This window comes from Sarcophilus harrisii, chromosome 2, assembly GCF_902635505.1.
Source record: "Sarcophilus harrisii chromosome 2, mSarHar1.11, whole genome shotgun sequence".
Lineage (NCBI taxonomy): Eukaryota > Metazoa > Chordata > Mammalia > Dasyuromorphia > Dasyuridae > Sarcophilus > Sarcophilus harrisii.
This window is the reverse complement of record NC_045427.1, coordinates 198151242-198174915: the sequence shown is the minus strand read 5'-3', so window position 1 is coordinate 198174915 and position 23674 is coordinate 198151242. Positions and strand designations below refer to the sequence as shown.

General features: G+C 31.4%; 1 protein-coding gene across 7 annotated transcripts in view; it reads right to left on the bottom strand.

Annotated features, from left to right (window-relative positions):
* BIRC6 (baculoviral IAP repeat containing 6) overlaps window positions 1-23674 on the bottom strand; it is a 297969-nt gene that overhangs the window by 182490 nt on the left and 91805 nt on the right. For all 7 annotated transcript variants that reach the window (XR_004231861.1, XM_031951250.1, XM_031951246.1 and 4 more), the window contains exons 8-13: window positions 23490-23650; window positions 19877-19935; window positions 14895-16289; window positions 10810-10959; window positions 1943-2168; window positions 962-1122 (exon numbers count right to left, since the gene is read on the bottom strand). Coding sequence is in view for 6 of the 7 variants with exons in the window: in XM_031951250.1 (XP_031807110.1) it covers window positions 962-1122; window positions 1943-2168; window positions 10810-10959; window positions 14895-16289; window positions 19877-19935; window positions 23490-23650 (2152 nt within the window). In the remaining variant the exon portion in view is untranslated. The remainder of the gene's footprint in view (window positions 1-961; window positions 1123-1942; window positions 2169-10809; window positions 10960-14894; window positions 16290-19876; window positions 19936-23489; window positions 23651-23674) is intronic.

Below are 23674 nucleotides of genomic sequence, written 5' to 3'. Positions count from 1 at the left end.
TAGCTTGCCCCACACAACATAAGCTCAATGCTAAAAAAAAAAAAAAAAAAAAAAAAAAAAGACCATTTTGTTCTTTATTTTTATAAATAAAAATTATTCTCACATCATTCCCAATATTGTGTTGCTGGTTTTTTGTTTTTTGGCTTGGAACATGAAATCATTAATTCATATGCATAGTATCTGTAAAATTCCACTTAAAAAATTGATATAAAAAATGAAGTTATTCTGATGGAACAATTTGATTCAATTAATAACAATAAAATTTGTTTGGAAAGAGATAAAATGCTACTTACTTTGAAAATAACATTTCCAAAACTGCCCCCCAATTTTTTACAGTAATAACTAAATTAAGAACAATTTTAAGTTTTGCAAAGCACTTTCCTTGTAATATTTATAGGAAAAATGTAACACAATTAATAAACCTATTTGATATATGAGAAAACTATAAGGAGCAGAGAGGATAATTGACTCACTCATGATCACAATCACATCACACAAACTCATTTCTTGCTAACTCCAAGAGAATTCAGTATTCTCTCCTCAATGCCAAAAACCTAGAATTTGTATTGTGCCTTAAGTTTTAAAAAGCACTCTCCTTACAACTAGATGAGAAAAGAATAGTTACTATCCTCACTTTTTATAGAAAAGCCAAGTACCTCTCAAAAAAACTATTCTAAAAGACCAAAATTCTAGTAATTATATTTGTGTATGTATGTATATTTAAAATCATGAACTAAAACATATTATTAGTAAATATTAGTATTATTAGTAAAACTAAAATGATTTCCATGATAAACAATAAGCTTTAGAAAAACAATTAGGGAGGGAAAGAGGGAGAGGTAATCAAACACTGGTCAAGACAAAAAAAAAAATCTTTTCAATCCCTATTCATCTCCACCCTACTCCCAAAATTCCAACATTAAATTTCCCTTAAGATATAAATTTTTTTTTTCTTTCTTACCAGTGACTTTTCCTAAGCCTGGAGCTTTGTTTTTCAGTAACGTCACTTGTATCTGTGGTATATTGGTGATATTTGAATTTAAAACAAATTTAAAGTCCACATGTCCAACCATACAGGCTTTAGGCAAGACAAGTTCAAACACATGTTCATCCCAGCTGTTGCTATAAAATAACCAGAAAAGTATAAATACATATTATAAAAACTGGAAATTTTGATCCAGCCCTGTCATTATCATGTCATTACTTTCTTTTCAAATTTGAATTTTCTATAAGGGTATCATTAAGTTTACATTTGGATGGGTTACAAAGTATGAGCAAGAGGAATAATAGTTATAAAGTTAAAAAAATTTAAGGGAACAGAACAAAGGTCAAAAGGAATCAAAGACAAGACAGCTTTCAAAATTCCATGTAGGTTTGTGAAATTAGAAATAAAAACAATTTCTAGGTAACAGATTCAATTTCATATATAATCTCTTCATTCCGATCTACAATTACCACAAAAAGACTCATTTTATATAATTTCTAATTCAGAATTTTTTTTAAGTTGTAGAAAAAAGTGATTTAAAATCAAAGAGTCATAAATGTCAGCACGTGATCATTCATCATGACCTAAGATAGTCAATGAATGCTAACTTCCACTGCTTGATATAAGGCTAATCTAAGAATACACTAGTTTTCAAAAATGTAACAAAACTACTGAATATAGCAAAATAAAGAACAGAAGAGAAAGGTGATGAGTAATACACAAAATAGCTTTATCAAGCTACCACTTATCTACAAAGTCCTTTAATAAAACACCCTATAAGGTAGATAATCCAAAAAAAGTATAAATGAGATTAATAAGAATCTGAGTGACTTGCTCACAATCACATTTGATAATGTGGAAATAGGTCATATAACTCCAAAGCCATACAAAATTGGCAGTGGCATTAAACCAAGTATTTTGTCTAATAATTAAAATAATGTCTTAAAAATGTTCTACCTATCAGTTTGCAGTTTCCAAGTTCGAGTGTGCTGAGCTGCATCTCCATGGTGCTGCTGATGCAAATGCTGAGGGTGCCTTCGTTGCTGTTGTTCCTGCTGAACTTCCACCCAGCATGGAGGAACAGTGGCTGAAAACCGTGGAGTTAATGTTTCAAAGCGGGTTAGTTCCACTAACGATGTCATGGTTTCAAGAGTAAATGGCTGGTCCACCAAAAGATCAACTCCTTAATATAGGTTGATAAAGAATAGGAAAAGGGAAAAAGTTTAAAAAAAAAAAAAAAGCTTTACTAATACATATTTTATTGTCTACACAATAATAACACTTATCAATTTATTAAGACAAGTAAACAAATATGTGTTTACACAATTAGTCAATAAGTTTCATGAGCTTAATAATACTGGTCTAGACACAGGAATAAATAAAAAAAAGGTCATACCCCGCTCTCAAGGAGCTTGTGATCTATGGGTAAAAATGGAATATGCCTGAGTAACTACATAAAATAAGCAATGATTAAATAGGACAAAGTCTTATTAAAAACAAACAAACAAACAAACAAACAAAAAAAAACCACAATGATGGGACCTTACCACAATCTAAGTAACAGCATACAATTTTCAAGTATAGGCTATATTAGCCTAAAAATTAGCTATAAATTATAGAGCTATTTATTAGAAGGTATGTTAAATATACCCATATAAGGTCTTTCTTTCTAGATCAAAATATATTCACGTAAAACTAGGAGTAAGTGATAAATAATCCCAAAAATTTTTTTAAAAAAATCATTCACTCTTCTAAATCCTCACAGCACTTTTTTGTATTCTTATTGAAAATTAACATTCTATCTTCAATTATATTATCTTTCTTCATCTTACCTCACCTACAAGTCTACGAACTCCTGAGGCAGTAGCGACTGTCTCTCCTCATTCATATATAAATAATATAGCATGGTGTTTCACTAGATACTCAATAAAAACATATAGTGAAAGAATGGATGACCACCATCAAAATAAATATAATAAACTAATATCAAATATTGGTACCATTTTTCTATCACTCATTAGCAGCATAAGATACATATAATCATGAAATTTCATAGGTCTCACTATAACAACAAAAATAGTTCTCTCCTCTCAATATTGACATCTTTGACTGTAAGGAAAGCAAATGAATAGCTCTTTTTCCAATGTACAAAGATAAAGCAGAAACAGGTAAAACAAATGCAGTGAACTTTTTTATAAGAAAATCCCCTTATTTCTCAATTTATCAGGATTTATTTTAAATTTTGATCGAGTCTTAAAGGGAGCTTTTATTTTTTTAATGAAGATAAATAGTGTTAATTAGTTTTATATGATTTTAAAATATTTAGTCTATACTGTTTGAAAGAATTCTTATGTATCCATGACAATCAAATATTGGACTTATATTTGACAATATAATTTTCATTATTTTCTATCAAAATATTTAGAGCAAAGTACAATAAACTTTTAATCAAGTAAATTAATGGAAGAATGTAGAGCTGTTGATAATGTAAAATGAGAGATAGTATTAAAAAATCATATCTGTATGAAATTTATTTTTGGCCCATTCCAGAACAAGTACTTTCTCTTTTAAACAGTGAAATTTATTATTTAAGTTACTGATTCATAATATTTATCTTTCCCAAACTGACTCCAAGAAAAGAATTTGAAAAGTGCCTAAAACACTTCAATAAATATTTTGTTCATTGCCCTGTTCTTAATTCTCTACTTTTGTCTTTAGTCCCATTCTACCCCTACTCCTTTTCCTTGAGGAGCTTGCAGCATCTTTGATTTTTCCATTTCTATTAGCATCTTCCCTACTAACCACAACCGTTTCAAACTTTGATGTGATCACAGTTGCCATCCTCTTGAGCTACCATGGTTAACTTCCTCAGAAAATATATCTGTATTTCTTCTAATGCTTCACCTCCTATTCAAATACCTGGCTAATCTCTAGGAACCTAATCTCATCATTATCTCCAAAATTACCAATGTCCAATGTCCTATTAACTACTAAATCAAATGGACAATGATCTTATCTTATTCCTTATCTTTTTGTCTCCTCTATAGCTTTAAACACCCAAAAAATGTCACTTCCTTAAATTCAGATGTAGTTTTTCTTCTTTTTCTTTTACCTTGAACACTACTTTACACATAATAGGGAGTTAATGAATAATTAGTCACAGAATCACAGATTTTAATGGTAAGGACACTGAATACAAGACATACACAAAAGGAATTTCTACTATAACACTAATAAGTCAGCATCCAGCCTTTGCCTGAACATCTAGGAAGACTACAAACCCAACACCTCAAAAGGCAGCCCATAGCACTTCTGACTTATGTGGGTTTATTTTATAACCAGCAACTTTGCTAAAGTTGTGGATTATTTCTAATAACTTTTTAGCAGAATCTCTGGGGTTCTCTAAGTATACCATCATGTCATCGGCAAAGAGTGATAATTTGGCTTCCTCATTGCCTATTCTTATTCCTTTAATCTCTTTCTCAGCTCTTATTGCTATAGCTAGCGTTTCTAATACAATATTAAATAGTAACGGTGATAGTGGGCAACCTTGTTTCACTCCAGATCTTATTGGGAATGGTTGCAGTTTGTCTCCATTACATATGATGCTTACTGATGGTTTTAAATAGATGCTGCTGATTATTTTAAGGAAAAGTCCATTTATTCCTATACTCTCAAGTGTTTTTAATAGGAATGGATGTTGGATTTTATCAAATGCTTTTTCTGCATCTATTGAGATGATCATATGGTTTTTGTTAATTTGGTTATTAACATGGCCAATTATATTGATAGTTTTCCTAATATTGAACCAGCCCTGCATTCCTGGTATAAATCCTACTTGATCATAGTGTATTATCTTGGAGATGATTTTCTGTAGTCTTTTTGCTAATATCTTATTTAAGATTTTAGCATCAATATTCATTAGGGAGATTGGTCTATAATTTTCTTTCTCTGTTTTCAGCCTACCTGGTTTAGGTATCAGTACCATGTCTGTGTCATAGAAGGAATTTGGTAGGACTCCTTCATTCCCTATTTTATCAAATAATTTATATAGCATTGGGGCCAATTGTTCTTTAAATGTTTGGTAAAATTCACATGTAAATCCATCTGGTCCTGGGGATTTTTTCTTAGGGAGTTGTTTAATTGCCTGTTCTATTTCTTTTTCTGAAATGGGACTATTCAAGCAATTTACTTCCTCCTCTGTTAGTCTGGGAAGTCTATATTTTTGGAGGTAGTCATCCATTTCACTTAGGTTATCAAATTTATTGGCATAAAGTTGAGCAAAATAACTCCTTATTATTTCTCTAATTTCCTCTTCATTGGTGGAAAGTTCTCCCTTTTCATTTTTAAGACTACTAATTTCATTTTCCTCCCTCCTTTTTCTAATCAGATTTACCAAAGGCTTATCTATTTTATTGGCTTTTTCATAGAACCAACTCTTAGTTTTATTAATTAGTTCAATAGTTTTTTACTTTCAATATTTTTAATTTCTCCTTTTAATTTTAGAATTTCCAATTTAGTATTTGATTGGGGGTTTTTAATTTGGTCTTTTTTTAGTTTTTTTAGTTGCAAGCCCAATTCATTAATCTTTTCTTTCTCTGTTTTATTCAAGTAAGCCTCTAAGGATATAAAATTCCTCTTATTACCGCTTTGGCTGCATCCCACAAATTTTGGTATGATGTCTCATCATTGTCATTATCTTGAGTGAAATTATTAATTGTATCTATAATTTGCTGCTTCACCCAATCATTCTTTAAGATGAGATTGTTTAGTTTCCAATTACTTTTTGGTCTATTTCCCCCTAACTTTTTGTTGAATGTAGTTTTTATTGCATCATGATCTGAAAAGAAAGCATTTACTATTTCTGCTTTCTTGCATTTAATTTTGAGGTCTTTATGTCCTAATATATGGTCAATTTTGAATAGGTTCCATGAACTGCTGAGAAGAGAGTATATTCCCTTCTATCTCCATTCAATTTTCTCCAAAGATCCAACATACCTAATTTTTCTAATATTCTATTTACTTCTTTAATTTCTTTCTTATTTGTTTTGTGGTTTGAGCCCATAGCACTTCTGAATAGCTGTCATCCTTACAAAAAATTTTTTCATAATTCCAAGCCTATTCTGATTTATTTTCCTACTTCTGCCATTCAGGGTCAAATAACAATTATCCCTCCTTCATGAAATGAATTGGCTTAATCACAGGCTGATCAAAAAAGAAGCTGATCAATTTTTCACTTGCCTAGTGATAATTTGATTCATCATAAAATGGAAAAAGAGCAAAGAGTAACTGTTATTATGTCTATAATCAATAACTTATAAGAGTACTGTAGGAAAAGTCATGTGGGAACCTTAGGGATGAGCAATTTTTTCATCTTATGTGATGTCATATCTGAGTAAAACAGGCTAGGTTTCATCCGCCACATGTGCTCAATTTTGAATTACTGTATTGAGAAAAGAAATGCGACACCATTCAGATCCTCTAATGAATGTGAACCAAAGAATAATTCAAAGTTTTAAAGGTGAAATTTTAAAGACAAAGTACTCTAATAAGAAAGAAAATACCATATAAGGTAATACAATGGTAATAAACTTTCCAAATTATGTATTATAAACATGTAAACATCAATCTAAATATAAAAGATAGAAATAAGAATAGGTAACAGAAAATGCAGACAAAACAGGTACACTTTATTATCAACAACATTAAAATCTAAGTGGCTTAGAGAAGAATGCTAATGATTGCTAAGGGAAAAATAATGGGCTTATTTTGGCTATATTGGGGCAAAAGGAACACTTCCCCTCAAAAAAAAAAAAAAAAAAAAAACTCCACAAACATGCAACATGTATTCAGGGTAGATAAAATGGTGGTAAAATACAATAAAGAGACAGAATTACTAAATTCTTATTTTGCTTCTGTTTGGTGTTTTTTTTCCTATAAATCTACAGACGGAAGAAAAAATTAAACATGGATCAAACAGGATGTGAAATCCAAAATAAAAGAGAAATTTATTATGTAAGTATCTCATCACTTTATTGCTGAGGTTCTCAAGACATCAAGTTTACATAAATTAGACCTCAAGATTGTTGTGTATTTAAAAATTATGAAAAATCGAGAATGAAGGACTTAACCATAAAGGTATCAAAAAGGGAAAATGTATAAATCATGGGCCAGTGAGAAAAAAAAATCCAATTTTTGGCAAAAATTCTAAAAGAATATCCTTATAGGGCTAATTATGAGCATTTAGAAAGAGAACCTCTGATTATTAAACAAGGGTATAGTTTCATGAACTACAGATCTTTTTAAAATAACCCTATTTACATTTTTGACATGGCAGATTGATTTATTTGGGAATGCTTTCCATTTTAATGTTTCATTCAAAAAAAAATCCTTCATTCCATCATCATTATATGAAGAGATATGAATTTAAAAGTGATTTAAGGGATTAGAACTAAAAAGTAATCATTAATGAGTTAATGTAAACTCAGAATAATGCAAAGATTCAAGGGAAATAACAACAAATAAGCTGTTGTGGAAGACAAGATTTTTTTTTAGTTTGATGGGTCAATTCAGGAGCCTCGAAAACTTAATATGCTTTTAAATCTATAATCAAAATTCCCTGTTGTCTAAATGAAAATTATTATGCTCCTGTGATCAGAACACATCAGAATTATTATGTTCAGTTCTAAAGATCAGATCTTAGGAAACAAACTTGTAATGGGCCAGAACTCTAGAGAAATATACTTGAGGCAAGTATTCTTAAAATAAGATGTTAACTCAGTGAAATTGAGAAGACGATGGTTATCTAGTTTAGCATGGTGATTAATAGTTTTCTAGTTTAGTATGATTAATTTAATCTTTAATCAACAAATAATGGTTCCCTAGTGATATAATGATTGGTGTATACTCAGTATGATGATTGGATTTAATTGTAATAAAGTATTTAAGAGGTCAGAGTCAGACCTAGAGAAGGACTTGAAGACACAGACCTTCATGGTGGCTGGCCTGTCCTCCTTCACTTCTCCACTGAGACCAAGCCCCATCTGAAGGTCCCCTAGAAAGCTAGCCCAGCCCCAGGCAAAGGAGACAGACAGAAAGAGATAATAAAGACTTTGGACTTTGTTGCTGACTATTCTTGTAGTGATTATTCTGCTGAAACCAAGACCCATTTGGAAGACCTCAAGAAAGCTAACCAGAACATTACATTTTGGAGCCCAATGTGGATTAAAGACCAAAACAATTGTAAGCCCAGTGGAGAAATCCCTATGAGATCCTGTAACCCAGAAACAGGGTAAGTACAAAAATAGACAAGCAGGAAACTTTGCTAAGGGCTAAACTAGTTACTTTCATTTCTCGGCTGAAATGAGGCAAAAACTCAGAAAAGAACCTTCCCCATGCCAAGGGAAGTGTGTAGAAAGCATAGTTAAGCTAATAAAGAAGCAAGGTTTGATTGTAACTTGGAATCAGATCATTGAACTCTTAAAAACATTATAGTACACATCTCCTTGGTTCTCTAAGGAAGAAAAATTAAGAGCCAGATAAGTGGAAACTACTGGGAGAGCAACTAATTGAATATTACAAAAATAATGGTCCTGATTCAATTCCTGAAGAAACATTCTATATATACAACATAATACAATTGGCTTTAAGGAATTATATAAGTATTAGAATAAGGAAAAAGGAAAAAGAGCAGGAGGGGGATGATTTTGATAAAATAGCAGAAAAGCATGAAGAATTTGACGAGGAGTTAAGTATAGTACTAATGAAATTAAAAAGAGGGATGGTACTGACAAAATAGCTGAAAAGCATGAAGAATTAGATAAGAAAGAATTAAGTATAGTGCTGATCAAATTAAGGAATGTGGTGCTTCACAGCTGGAGACATTAGGGCATTCCCCATCTCCCTCAATTTCCCCTTTGTGGGTAAAGGGAGGAGGAAAAGCCACTACCCATGCAGTGGCTTTATCCACCCCCTATGACACGCTTAGAAAAGGCACTACTTAAATCTAAAAAAGAAAGACAGGATATATCTGATTTAAGAATAAAAGCATACCTTGTGATTGAAGAATTTGATTCTTCAGGTCAAACCAAGAGAAGATATACTCCTTTTGATCTGAAAATTATCAAAGATCTGAAAAAGGCTTGCACTCTTTATGGGTCTACATCGTCTTATGTTAAGACAGTATTAGAGAATTTGGCTTTTGAAATTTTAACCCCTAGTGATTGGACATCTATAGCAAGAACATGTTTAGAACCTGAACAAAACTTATTGTGGCTTTTGGAGTATAGTGAACTATGTAGAATACAAGACCTAATAAATAGGCAAACTAGAGATAATATGCCAATCATCTTTGATCAACTAGCAGATACAGGTCATTATGCAGACACTTTAGTGCAGATTAATTACCCTTTGATAGCACATGAGCAAATTGCTGCTGCTTCTATCAAAGCATGGGGCTCCTTCCTAGGAAGACAAGATAGAGAAAAAGCCTTCACGAAAATAGACCAAGGTGAGATCAGGAGAGGGACAGGCCAGCCACCACAAGGGTCTCTGTTCTTTAAGTCTCTTTGAGTCCTCTAGACTCTGACCTCTTAAATACTCTATTATAATAAAATTCATTCATCACATTGAGTATAAGCCAATCATTATATCACTAGGGAACCATTATTTGTTGATTAAAGATTAAATCAATCATACTGAACTAGACAACTATTAATCACCATGCTAAACTAGATAACCATTGTATTATCAATTCCACTGAGTTAACATCTTGTTGTAAAATTACTTGTTTCAAGTACACTTGGCCATCTACAGAAACTAAAACTGAAGTACATCCAGAGAAAGACTTATTAGGAAGGAGAAAAGAGGAGAATGAACTAGGAAACTATCCCTGGAAGAAGCAAAGTCTCAGGAGATACAAAGCAAATGATAGCTACTTGTTTTCTGGGTTTTGGGGGGGTGTGTGCGTGTGTGTGTGTGTGTGTGTGTGTGTTGCGGGTTTTTTTGATCAGGGTTAAGTGACTTGCCCAAGGTCACACAGCCAAGAAGTGTTAAGTGTCTGAGACCAGATCTGAACGGGGGTCCTCCTGACTTCAGGACTGGTGCTCTATCCACTATACCAACTAGCTGCCCCCAACAGCTATTTGTTAATGCTTTCCAAAAATCAGTCTCCTAAAGAAAATTAAGTAGAAGCTATGAATATTTAAGAATAAAAGGAAAAATCGCTTCTTTGAAATATAGTGGGTTCTCTCTTACTTGATATTATTATTATTATTAAAAATAATAATAGCTTTTTATTTTTCAAAATACATGCAAAGATAATTTTCTAAATTCACCTTTATAAAACTATGGTTTCTAAAATTTTCTGCCTATCTCCTCTATAATCCAATATAAGTTAAACATGTACAATTCTTCTAAACATATTTCCACATTTATCACTATCACTTGCTACTCTTAAGCAAATTATTAATTTTTAAATATCAGAATTCTCTGAGTTAGTTCATATTCCATGACTCTGCATAAACCGTAGTAAAATCCAGTCTATATAAACAGAAAAAAGTTTGTCTCTTTCAAGGAAATATCCAGTCCCATACCATTAGGGAAACAATTAAAAAAAAAAACAGGTTAAATATATTAAACATCAATGCCACAACCCTCAATACTAGATAATCAAGAGATAATGGCATAAAGAAAAATATTGTTGTGTTTTTCTTTTTAATTATCCAATGGGGAGGGAAGGAGAGCTAAAGGAGGTTTATTAGAATGAATTAAACTCAAGAAACATCACAAGGACAAATAAGTTACTTAAATTATTAACCTCTTACCTGAAATACCAGGACTTGAAGGATTAGATAAGGGCTTGGTACCTTCCAATGACTGTTCTACTCCTTTAGAAAGGGATCCATCCACAAGTATATCAGCTTCATCAATGTCATCACAAGTCCCTCCAATTTGGAGGAAATGAAGCTCTCCCCCTATAATATGGTGAAAACTCATTAACAGAGACAGTTGATCATATTAGAATGTTCATTGAAAAAATGCTGAATAAAATTAAATATTTCATTAGAATACTTATAATGACAAATTAGCAAGAAACACAATACATGTCAAAGTTTTTCAAACAAATTCCAAGTAATTTATTTTATTTTACTTAAATTTGGATAGTCTGGTTATTTATTAGGCCATTAGTTACTTAAAGAGATATCTTCATTTTATACTCAAGTGCCAAAGTTATACAGGAAAATTGGAAACCTAGATCTTAACTCCAAAACTATAACTTACTCCAATATATCATCAACTAGTGTGAAAACATACAAGACATTAATTTTGCATTTTGAAAAACTGCATTTCAAAAATCAGCCAGCCAGTAAGTATTGATTAAAAGGACCTACTGTGCCAGGCACTATAGATAAAGTGCAAAAAAAAGAACAAATCCCTATATAGTGAACTTAATTTATTTTAACAAATCATTAAAAGGCTAGGCATAAACAACTCTGAGGTACCTCATACCTCTTAGATTGGCTATAATGACAGGAAGAGATAATGATAAATGTAGGAGTATTTAAGGGAAAATTGGGATACGAATGCATTGTTGGGGAAGTTGTGAAATGATCTAAGCATTCTGCACAGCAACAGTGCATACCGTTTGATCCAGCAGTGCAACTACTGGGTCTACATTCCAAAGAAATCATGAAAGAAGAAAAAGAAACCACGTGTGCAAAACTGTAGCAGCTCTTTTTATGGTGGCAAAAAATTGGAAAGTGAGTAGATGCCCATCAATTGGAGAATGGTTGAATAAGTTATGGCATATGGAGATAATGGAATATTATTGTTCTAGAAAAAAAAATGATGAATAAGCTAATTTTTGAAAGGCTTGGAAAGATTTTCATGATCTGATGCTGAGTGAAACAAACAGAACCAAGAATACTTTGTTCACAATAACAGCAGGATTGTGCAATAATCAACTATGATAGATTTGATTCTTCTCATCAGTTAAGTAACTCAAGGCAACCCCAATAAACTTTGAATGAAAAATGCCATCAGCCTAGAGACAGAAAAATAGAAAGTGAATGTAAATCAACAAATACTATGTTCATTTTGTTTTTCTTTTTCTTCTGTTTTATTCTTCTCTCATGGTTTTTCCTTTTGTTCTGATTTTTTTCTCCCAATATGATTAATAAGGAAATAGGTAATAAAATAAAGAATTTACATATATAACCAAGAAAAATGTTTTTTGGATTTTTTTTTGGAACATGTGTAACTGAGGAAAATAAATGTTTGGTTGTTTTTTTAAAGGCTAAGAATAGGAGTCTGATTTTGTATCAATTTTTTTCTACAATCTTCACTAATGATACCTAAATTTTACCAGTCTCCAAAGGAATACAATCAAAATAAAATTAAAAATAAGATTCGATGAATCAAAAAAATAAAGTTGTACTTAATAGATCAAATTAGATATTTGTAAAGGGCCTGGCGCACATTAGATGCCCTAAAACTCCCTTCCCACTGATATATTTTTATTTCCTTAAGACCAGAAATTACACTTAGTAAAAGTGTAATTGCTGAATCTTTTTACTCAACATCAAGAGAAGGGATATTCTGAATAACTGAATTCTCTCTGTATATACACTCTATTCTTCAATTAAAATGCAAGTCTAGAATTGTTACATTAAACAAACAATTTTGTAAATTCTGTTTTCTTCCAGTAAAAATATTTTTCTTCCAGTAAAAATATTTTGCCATAAATTCCAAGTATTTAGTCATACCACAGCAATTTACAGCTAAAATTAGATACTTAAAACAGTGTGAAATATATAATCAATTATAGGTAGTAGGTAGCAAATGGACTTTATAGACTAAAATTCCTTCAACTAAATCATTTCACACAAATATGGCACATAAATATTTATAAAAAGCTTTCTTTGAAACCCTCTAAAGTAAATCATGAAATAAAACAACATGAGCTGGAGCCTATTTTTAAAGCTCCTAAAAAAACAATCCTTGAAAAAGTCAGATCCCTAAATCCCATTCAACTCTCTTGAATGACTGATAAAAAACACATTCCTTATAATTAAAATTATTCTACAAAGATAAATAGCTATAAAAAATTCAAGTACCCCTAAAAAAAAAAAAAAAAAAAAAAAAAAAAAAAAAAAAAAAAAAACAACCAACTACTGATCCTCTGGGGAGATTTTATAAGAGCTCAGATTAAATTATTTTTAAAAAGGATCAGTTCAAGAAGGACACTCTTAAATTTTCTCAGGACTGACAATTGATGTTGGCCAAAGGACAAGAAATTAGAGAAAGTTCCCCCCTTTTAAACTCATTCTGTAACTGAAAATTGTAATAAAGTCTTACTTGAATGATGACTTGCAGTCCTCTCCTGAAATATTATATGTATTTTAAGGGAAGACAGACATGACCACATACCATTTTGTCTAACTATTTCAAAATGAAGTTTTAATGGGCAAAAAATGTGTATCTTTCTTTGAAAATTAAAGGTTTATTTTTTTTTTAGCTTCCTAACTGTTAATTTCTTTAAATCTTTAAATTTAAATTAGATACAACTAATGAAAGCATCACCATTATGAGACAGTATTTGCAGCAAGCCTTACAAAAGAATCCATACTATTCTAAGCTTACAGAAATATCCCATATTTTTAAATTTAATTTATCCATCTTTAATGCAACTTTAATAGCATGTGATCCAATTAATTTCTTTGGATATTAAAAAATATGTTTGGGGTACTTAACAAAAGCTTAGAAGCAAACATTACGATTATCCTAAATTTAGAAAAAGGTAAAAGATATAAATTGTCAACACTAGATTTGGTTCAATGGATTCTTTCCATGCTAAGAATACTATAAGTCATACAAAATACAATTTTCCATAGTCACTGAAAAATAATCAATAAATAAACACCATGTATTAACTAAAAGTTTTAAATTTTTAAAATCCATTTAAAACAAACCTTAAATGATTTTATTAAAAAGAACTAATTTTAAAGACACAGACATCAACTCTCAATAACAATCATAATTTTGATATAAACAATCTTTTAACTCAAAACTTCATTGTCAATTAATTTGAAACAGCCCATATAAACTCATCAGAAATGCTAAATCTCAACTGATTTCAATTGTCTTCTTCTTGACTTGCATATCCTTTGGCAAAACTGATAGTGATTTTAAAAGCTGCAACATAGAAACCAAAAGAGAACAAAAGAGGAAAAAAGAAGGAACCTGGATAATCCATAAGTTGGATATTCATTTTTTGAATAATTAAAAAACTAACATTTTATAAGAAAGAAAAAAGATGGAAGCAAATAAACTGTATCATATTACCATCAATGACTGACTGAAGTGGCATAAGAAATACTGTTAAGGACAATCATGACTGAAAATGAGGGAAACCAATAATGAATTGAGAATAAGGTAAAAAAGACAAAGGAATTCCTTTGTTATGATAAAGAGATACTCTGAGGAAGAACTTAAGAATTATACAGAATGAAAGAAAAGGATGAGAAATATATATCAAATGACGAGAAATCACCATTAGTTCACTGAAGCATATTTAAATAAAATGCAAAAACTCATAAGCCACAATCTCTACACCTCAAAAAAAAAAAAAAAAAAAAAAAAAGAAGATTCTATCCTGCTATATAGGACATTAAAAAACTAACTGATCCAAATGAGAAAAGATTTATGGGAAAAAGTAGGCATTAATAATATCATTAATTAATAGGCATTATTATTTATGTAGTCATTAACAACAACATTAATAAGATCTAATGACATTACCCATGGAAACATAAAAAGAGAACATATCTATCAATGTACTTTAAATTTTTGCCTTAAATCTCTATAAAAAAGTAAATTATGAGGGAAAAAATCCACCAAAACAACTTACCTTTAGTGCATGCACACAGCCTGTCTGTGCCTGAGCAGTATATGACAGAAACGAACATGTCTTGTTCCTCAGTGCCCTCCTTTTTAGGAGGCTCCACTTTGGCCAAAATTTCAAAGTTTGAAAGATCTATTATTTTTACATATCCTCCCTGAGTAGTTATTACCAAGTGTCCCAGAGTAGAAATATCAGATTTTTTTTCTCTCTCATTGCCATTCTTTGAGGTTAGCTGCATTTCTTCTACAGGCTCCTCACAATCATCCTCTCGATTATCCAGTATATCTGGTGGAAGCAGTATGAGCGAGGTAATTGTGTCCTGGGGATCTTTGATATGCTGGATTTTTATTGGCTCCTCCTCTAAAGTCACTATCCGAGTGGCATAGTTCATTTTATAAAGCACTAAATATCCACCACTAACACTTCTTTGTTCTGGCTGAATTATTAAAGGAGTTTGTACATCTGCTGGTGATTCATGTTGGATTACACTGATATTTGTGCCATTCACCACTGTAAGATTAGATTCCAGCTCACCTTTCCTTCTGTTACATAGTGCTGAGTTTAATTTATTTAAATTATTCAAGGCCTCTACTTGATTTATTGCACTCAGGGATTCAACAGGGCATGTCCTCAGGCCTACTAACAAATGAACTCCGTCTGCACAAGGAGTGATAGAGTCTACACAAAGGTTCTCCTCCTCTGCAAACTTTGGCAGCCGCAAGCACTGAACCAAAGTCCCGGGCTTGGGAAACATAGAGTTCCACTTGTCAGAGTCTGGAGAGGTAAGGTTGGCTGCCGCATCTGCAAATTGCTGAATGTAAGTCACAGGAGGATCCTGCAATAGCAACTGCTCCTGACTATCCAGCTCCATTTCAATAATCTGAGGAACTGTAAAACCATCATCATGTAAACTTTTACTCATAATATTGTTCATCTGTGAAAATATTTTTCCTGCTTTTTCATCAGACTCTTTAATGCTATAGAGTAGCAAAATAGGTAAAGTCCTCCTTACCAGAGGAGAATTTAGTTCGGAATTGTTGCAGGATTCATTATCTGTTGACCCTTGTTCTGATATATTTTCACCCTGAGTCCTGCTTACACCATCCAGTGACCTGTGAGAGTTACTACTAATGGGAGAGGTAGCAGGAGATTTATATGTCAATAATCCTCCAGCTAATAAACAAGGAAAGGGAATGTTATGTTGTTCCAGGTGTTTTTCTTTTGTCTTTTCACTCTTACAATTAGCTACACAGGGATTTGCCCCAAGTTCTTCAAGATCCTTAACAGTATCTTCAAGAACATTTGCCACAATCTCCCACTGAAGTTTCTCTGGCTGTTGGAGAATGCTGAGAGCTGTTATATCAAGGCTTACTTCCATGGCTTCCTTCTGTGATGTATGCCCTTTTAAAAATGAAAAGAATGTGTTACATATATTGCTTTGGAATCAAGGCAAAAATTACTGGGGTTTTTTTTTTTAAAATAATTTCCCTTTCTATACAACTATTTGGTAAGCAAGTGATTACATCAGAGATAATTTAAAATATCTAAAACAAAACATTCAGAATTAGGTGTATCTTGAAATCTAAAAATAACTTTCATATCATATTTCTTTGAACTTCTTTTCCACTTGTAGCATACCATCCTAGATCATTACTTAAGAGATGCAGTAGATAAAATAAAAAGATGAAAACAATAAAATGTTAAAGGCTACATTAATTACTTTAAATATTCTTTCTCAAAATATAATTCCAAATAGTCAATATTATCCTATACTCAAGCTATCAATGACAAATTTCTTATCACACACTGATTTAAAACTAATGAAACATAACAGGATTTAAAAAAAAAAAAACTTTAAAATATAACTGTCTCCTCACTGGTTTATAGATCCATCAGATTTGAAAAGGACAATGTACAAGTCATTTGAAAAATGAGAAAACAGGCTTCTTTGGAAATAATGCAGCTTTCATTCAGTAAATTTAATGCTATCAATAGCCATCATTTATGTACCTCACTAAAATTAGTAGTTCTCCACTACTCAAAATCTTGCAGTAGATTTCTATCACCTAACAAATTCTGACCCTGATTTATTAAAACTTATCAAATCCACTTCCTCATATATAATTCACTTCTGCTCTCATCACAATTCTTGGAAATGTTTGCAAAATAGCCTCTTAAACCAACCACTCCTCAAAACATCTTGCATTGTCCTAATAATATGTAAGATTCTTCAAATCAGGGGAAAATTTTCAATTTTATACATGTATCTCTAATGCCTAGAAGAATGCTTGACAGAGTAGATATTTAATAAATGCTTATTAACTCCTAAAGGCATTCCTTCTTCAAACAGCCTTCTTATGACAATGAAAGTAGTATTTAGATATATACCAAAATAGGTAGTCCCAAACAAGGTATTTTCTGTTTAATTTCAGACTTCTCTTATATTTGTATATAACATGTTTTGATTTAGTCTGCTCACAACTTATTTAAGATGATTAAAGATCCAATAGGAAATATCACTTTATAACATATAGCATATAATACATACTGCTGTTAAACATTTACTTAAGTCATATAACGAAGTTATGAAGGAAAGAAGGGGAAAAGTAACATGGTTTGTAAATTACAAAGAAGTATTAATATTATACAAAATGCATCAGTCAATATTGTAAAGAAATTTTGTGTGTATATGTATATATATATATATATATATATATATATCAATGTATGAAATAACAGGATTAGATAAGAAATAAACTTTGCTGCAGATAACTTACCTAAAAAAAAATACAATGAATATCAGCAATACTATACACATTTTCAATTAAGTAACATTAAAAGTTAACATAAGGATTTTTTCTATTATCAAATAACAGAATTTGTAAATATTTTGCAAGCTGAAAAAATGGATTTCTTAGAAAAAGATAAAGGTTAAAATGGTATAGAATACAAAAGTCAAAGAATCTACAAGATGAAAAAACCTCAGAGATCCAACTTCCATGAAAAAACCTCAGAGATCCAACTTCCATACAATGTAGAACTTCATTTTATGTCATATGTAATAAATGATTCCACCTATCTAAAATGCCTATTTACTGACGTCAAAAAAAAATGAGAAAGAATTCCAACATCCCAACAAAATACATTAATTTATTTTAGCCTTTTAAAATTTCAAGATTAAGCATCTCTTTCGATCACATGGTCAAAACATTATCTAGCTAAGCCAAGAAGCAAACAAATTTGGCCACCATACATTACACCAAACCTTGGCAACTCATAACCTTGAGCCCAAGAACTCACTAAATATCAGGGGTCCCCTCCTGGAGATCTAAATTCTAGCCATATCCAATTCTAAAACTTCTTGTGCCTGCCCTGAAATCCCTTACACTCTTTTCTCAGTAGAAACCAATACTACAGATGCAGAAAAAGTTCTTATTAACAAAGTCTTTGGTGCTGTGTTCAATGTCAGAAAAAGATGCATTTTATTAATCAAAATAACACTCAAGATGTATTCCTGCAAAGTCAAAATTCATTAATTAGACCACAAGATCCTATCTGTTTTGACACTGCAGACTATAACTTGCTGACCAGCTGCTTAAATTTTTTCTTACAAAGTAAGCTACCTGAAAACAGGCTATCAATCTCATATTTGTCTTCCCAACGACTGACCCAACAGAGTAAATATAACAACAGCTAGTATTTATTTAGCACCTAGGTGCCAAGCACAATGCTAAAGTGCTATACAAATATTAACTCATTTGATCTCATTTGATAAATACTGAATAAATGCTTCTTCATTTATACATTCTCAGCAAAGAGTAATATTTATAATTTATTATTTTATTTTGATGATTAATTTAGGACTGGAAGGATTTTTAGCCTAACACCTCATTTTTCAAATGAAGATACTAAAGACAAGAGATGATAAAAAAAAACTTGCTCAAGATTAGTCAAGTAATAGGTATCAACCATCCCAAACTGGTGAAGTGAAATTATTTTTTTTTTCCCCCTTCATAATCCCGACTACCAAATAGTGCACCTTAGCCAAAAGAAGCACAGGCTTTGCTGAATATACCCATAAAAGCTACGGGGGCAATTAATGGGCAAAAAAACCCAAACAAACAAACTATTAAGACATTTCCAAAAGAGAGGCAATCACCTGAATCTTATTTCAGGTTTTTTAATATCCATTCACATTGTCATCCATTCTACACCTCTGCCCCTAAAACAAAAAAATAAATAAAAATATGACCCTCCAAGGGAAATCAGTGCTTATATTACCCCTAACCTATATGATTTCATGCAACAACATGAGAAATTTCTGATGTGCAAACTTTCTCCCCTCACAGAAAGTATAATCTAAGATCTAGTACAAAATAGCTAGAAATTTGCTTGAGAAGCAGGTGAAATGACACGACCTAGGTCAAGCAGCAAATCAGTGTCAGGTATGAGACTGAACTCATGTTTTTATGGTTCTACATCAAGAACATTATCCTGCATAATGATCAGGGCTTCCTCTACAAAAAAATGTTACAGTTTCAAAACATTTTCTTGCAAATTTTTTTTTTTAAAATAAAATATCCGTGATCAAATCTTGGTACCTCATATAAATAAAAAATTAAGTTATTCTATGATTGTTAACTTTTCATTTTCAGATTTTTAAAAACACATATGTAATATTCATTTATCAATAACTATTTGGGGCCAAACAGATATCTTCCTTCTCCCTTAGAAAATATTTTATTTAACTTACATATAAATAGTCTCAAGGGCAAATCTACAGAGTCACTTATCCAACCCTAATTTAAAAATAATAATCTTTTAAGTCAAAATATTTGAGTAGCTAGTGTATATGCAAAGTACTCTGTAAGCCTCTATTACTCAGGCATTTAAAAAAAACAAACATGCTCTACCATCCAGATTGAATCCATAGCTCCAAGTATCAAGGGGGGAAATAAAAAACCATGCATTTATTATTTGTCACATACCTGTCACTGATTCTGATCTGGAATGTTCTTCACTGTCTGAATCCTCCAGTAAGTCATCACTTAAAGAAGAAATGAGCAAATAATTTTATTTTCAAACCAAAAACATTATTACTCACAATAAAATAGATTACAGTATGCACTATATAAAGCATGTAACATTCAAGAAGATTATGCCCCCCAAAAAATTTTAATTATGTAAATTATATTTAAAAAACTACTTAAGATGTAATATTTATCAATATTACCATTAATGATCAGTTCAAAATATTGTAAATATTTCCTTTTGGCATATTACATTAATCCTTAAGTATTTACACAGGAAAATTTGTAAAATAAAAATACTGTTAACAGAAAATTATGTTTAGAATTTTAAGAAAATTGAGATTTCAGGAACAAGTCTACAAGTCCATGCTGATAGAGGAAGATATGAAAATAATGTCATTAAGAAAAAAAAAATTTAAAATAAACTGTAATATGGATAATTTTTAAAAGTATATGAAGCATGGCAGCTAAGTGGCACAGTAGATAGAGCACTAGCCCTGAAGTCAGGAGGACTTGAGTTCAAATATAGCCTCAGACACTTACTACTTTCTAGCTGTGTGACCCTGGCTAACTTACTTAACCCCAATTGCCTCAGCCAAAATAAAGAAAAGAAAAGAAAAGAAAGTATTATAAAGTAGAGGCAGCTAGTTGGTGTAGTGGATATAGAGCCCCAACCCTGGAGTCAAGAGGACTTGAGTTCAAATGTATCCTCAGACACATAACATTTCCTGGCTGTGTGACTCTGGGCAAGTCACTTAACCCCAACTGCCTCAGCAAAAAAAAGAAAAGAAAAACAAAAAAAAGAAAACAATTATGAAACTATGACCTTAAATTCACATCAAAGCCAGAAGAATTCCCTTTTTTTCCGTGTGTGTGTGTGTGTGTGTGTGAGAGAGAGAGAGAGAGAGAGAGAGAGAGAGAGAGAGAGAGAGAGAGAGAGAGAGAGAGAAGAGAGAGAAAGACAGAGACAACTGGGGTCAAGTGACTTTCACTTCTTAGTAAGTGTTAAGTGTCTAAGGATGGATTTGAAATCAGGTCCCCCTGATTTCCTCTATCCACTGTACCACCTAGCTGCCTCTAGAGGAATCCTAAATAGAAAATACTAGAAAGAAATGTTATGAATATTACTGATCCATTAATTTTTGGAAGTTGTCATAGATTTTTATACTTTGCCTATGATGCATATTCTTAAGTTATAGCTCAAAACTGAATGAATATTGTCATTAGCTTAATCAAACCATCATTATCAAAGTAACTTCATTCATATTTAATTTTCATCTTAGAACAACTTTCCAACAACATATCTTAGAAGTTAGATGTTACTGAGGCTGAGAAATTCTAGCAAAGTGTTAAGTAGTTCATACTCTTTCAATGACATTAACAAACAATATTCTAGAAATTTTAACTCTACTTAGGAATAGCATACTATTAATTTGAAACATGGGGGGTGGGGAGGATTTGGAGTTAAATTGACTTGCCCAAGATTACAGTTACTAAGTGCTTAAGGGCAAATTTGAACTCAGGTTCTCCTGACTCCAAAACCAGTTACTCTATCCATTGTGCCACCTAGAAGTCAAAGGATTATATTTATATTTATCTCATTTACCCAAAAATGTATAAGAAACACACTGTATAAATACAGAGGAAGCTATGATAACTTTGATCTGAGTGTATAAAGAAAGGTTTGGAGACATAGGTAGTTAAAGGCAAAAGTCAGAAACAAGTCTGCAGTTCAATGTCCAGAGCAATTAAAAAAAACAACAAAAAAGAAATCAAATTAAGTCCTTGAAACTAATGTCTATGCCCAACTCAAATTCATATTCCCCTCAATACACAAACTAGTGTATTAACCATAATAAGTATTTGAAAATAAGTAAATAAGAATTGGTACATGTTATTAGAATAGAGGAGATCTCATCTAAAAATCCCATTTGTTTTTAACAAATAAAACAGTATGGCAATTATTTTAAAATGTTACCGTAAAATAGTAAGTCTTTCAAATTAGATAGGGCTGAGTGCTTGATAAAATTTTTATAAAAAAATCAATGAAAGTCATCCTTTTTCCTTAAAGTTAGCTACCTTCCTTGCCAGCCTTAACTACCAAATACCTTAAAATGGGATTTCATTAACTCTGGAATTTACATGGGGGAAAGAGGAAGAAGAATGCTTTTCCTTATTTTTGAACAGAATCAAGTTGCCCAGTAGTTTCTAATTCTTGCAAAATCTTTCCAGTTGCCAGATACAACTCAAAAAAACATGTTATCAAGCAAAAAATTTTAACATGTATCATTATGCAAGAGAATTACTTGTCATCATGTAATACTTTAAAAACTACTCCTTGAAATTAGTCAAAATAAAGAGTAAATTATAATTTTGGCTATATTGACATTTGGCCATGTTTGTTCAGGTAAAAACAAATACAAAAAATCTTAACCAAGCAATTTATTATGCACAGAATTAAACTGTATCATTACCAGAAAAAAAAAAAAAACTAATTTTATACAGTCTTGTATTAAAAATTGCTAAAAAATCTTTAATTTATCAAAATCAATACAGAAAGAAATAAAAATATTTTGTTCTATGGATTCTTATACTTATTCAGTATATTTGTGGTGGTGTGTTGTGTTGGAAATAAAGGTAATTAATTTATACTGAAGGACCCATATTCAGACCTTGAATCATCATTATTGCTTTCAACAACAGGAAAGGAAAATGATCAAGTTATTTTAATACGAAAAGCAATATAAAAGCATTGATTCACAAATATTCATGAGCCCTGAAGTTTGGATGTTGGAAGATGTTAGAAGAAGTAGAAAGAAGACATCTGATCCTGTACCAGATATATCAGGGCAAAGAAACATCAAGGACCAAGAGACAAAGGTGAATTAATAGCTGTTTTTTATCTAATAAGTTCCAATGGCAACTCTTCCCCTCTCAGTGCTCAGAAAGAGGAAAAAGAACCCAAGTCAACAAGGCCAGCTACTGTATGGTGAGGTGCGATCTGTTCTATTAAGTATTTCCTTAACTGGCTTAGTCTTTGCCATGAATTGCCAAACATACCACAAAGTTTAAAAAGTTATTTATTTTTCTATGCTTATGTACTGTCTCCACAAATAGACAAGGATATCTCACATTCTCTGCATATCTTTAAGTCATTTTACTGCTCAATAACATTAACACAATGAGTGAATGAAAGGGGAAGAATACTTAAAACAGTCAATTAGCTTCTTAAAAGTTCCATCAAAATTTTTCATGAGAAAAATGGTAGCATAAATGCTAAAATGAAGAATTTTTATTTTTTTTTAAACTATACTACCCCAATTTGTAAAGTCTAAATATTGTCTGTACTATCAGTACTACAGAACAGAAGCTACATACTATTGAAGAAAATCTTTTTTAGGAAATAAAAAAAGACAGAAAGATATTACCATAATAATAAACCTATTAAAACAGAAAGACTTTTTTTCTCTGGTAGATATTACAAAAAAAAAAAAAAAAAAAAAAAAGCCAGAAAATGTTTGATGACCATTAAAGAGTGATCATTAAATTCTTAATTTTGCAACTTGTATACCTGTCTCCTTCCAATTTTGGTATATCTGAGCAGCTAGATGAATCTTCCAGCCAAGCTAAAGTTGGTCTCCTTGAATCAACTCCTGAGCTTGGTTCTCCCAATAAGACAAGCTGTTGTACAATTGCTGGATCATATGCATTAATTTCAAACTTTAAGTGAACCTAAATAAATAAAAAATATAGGTT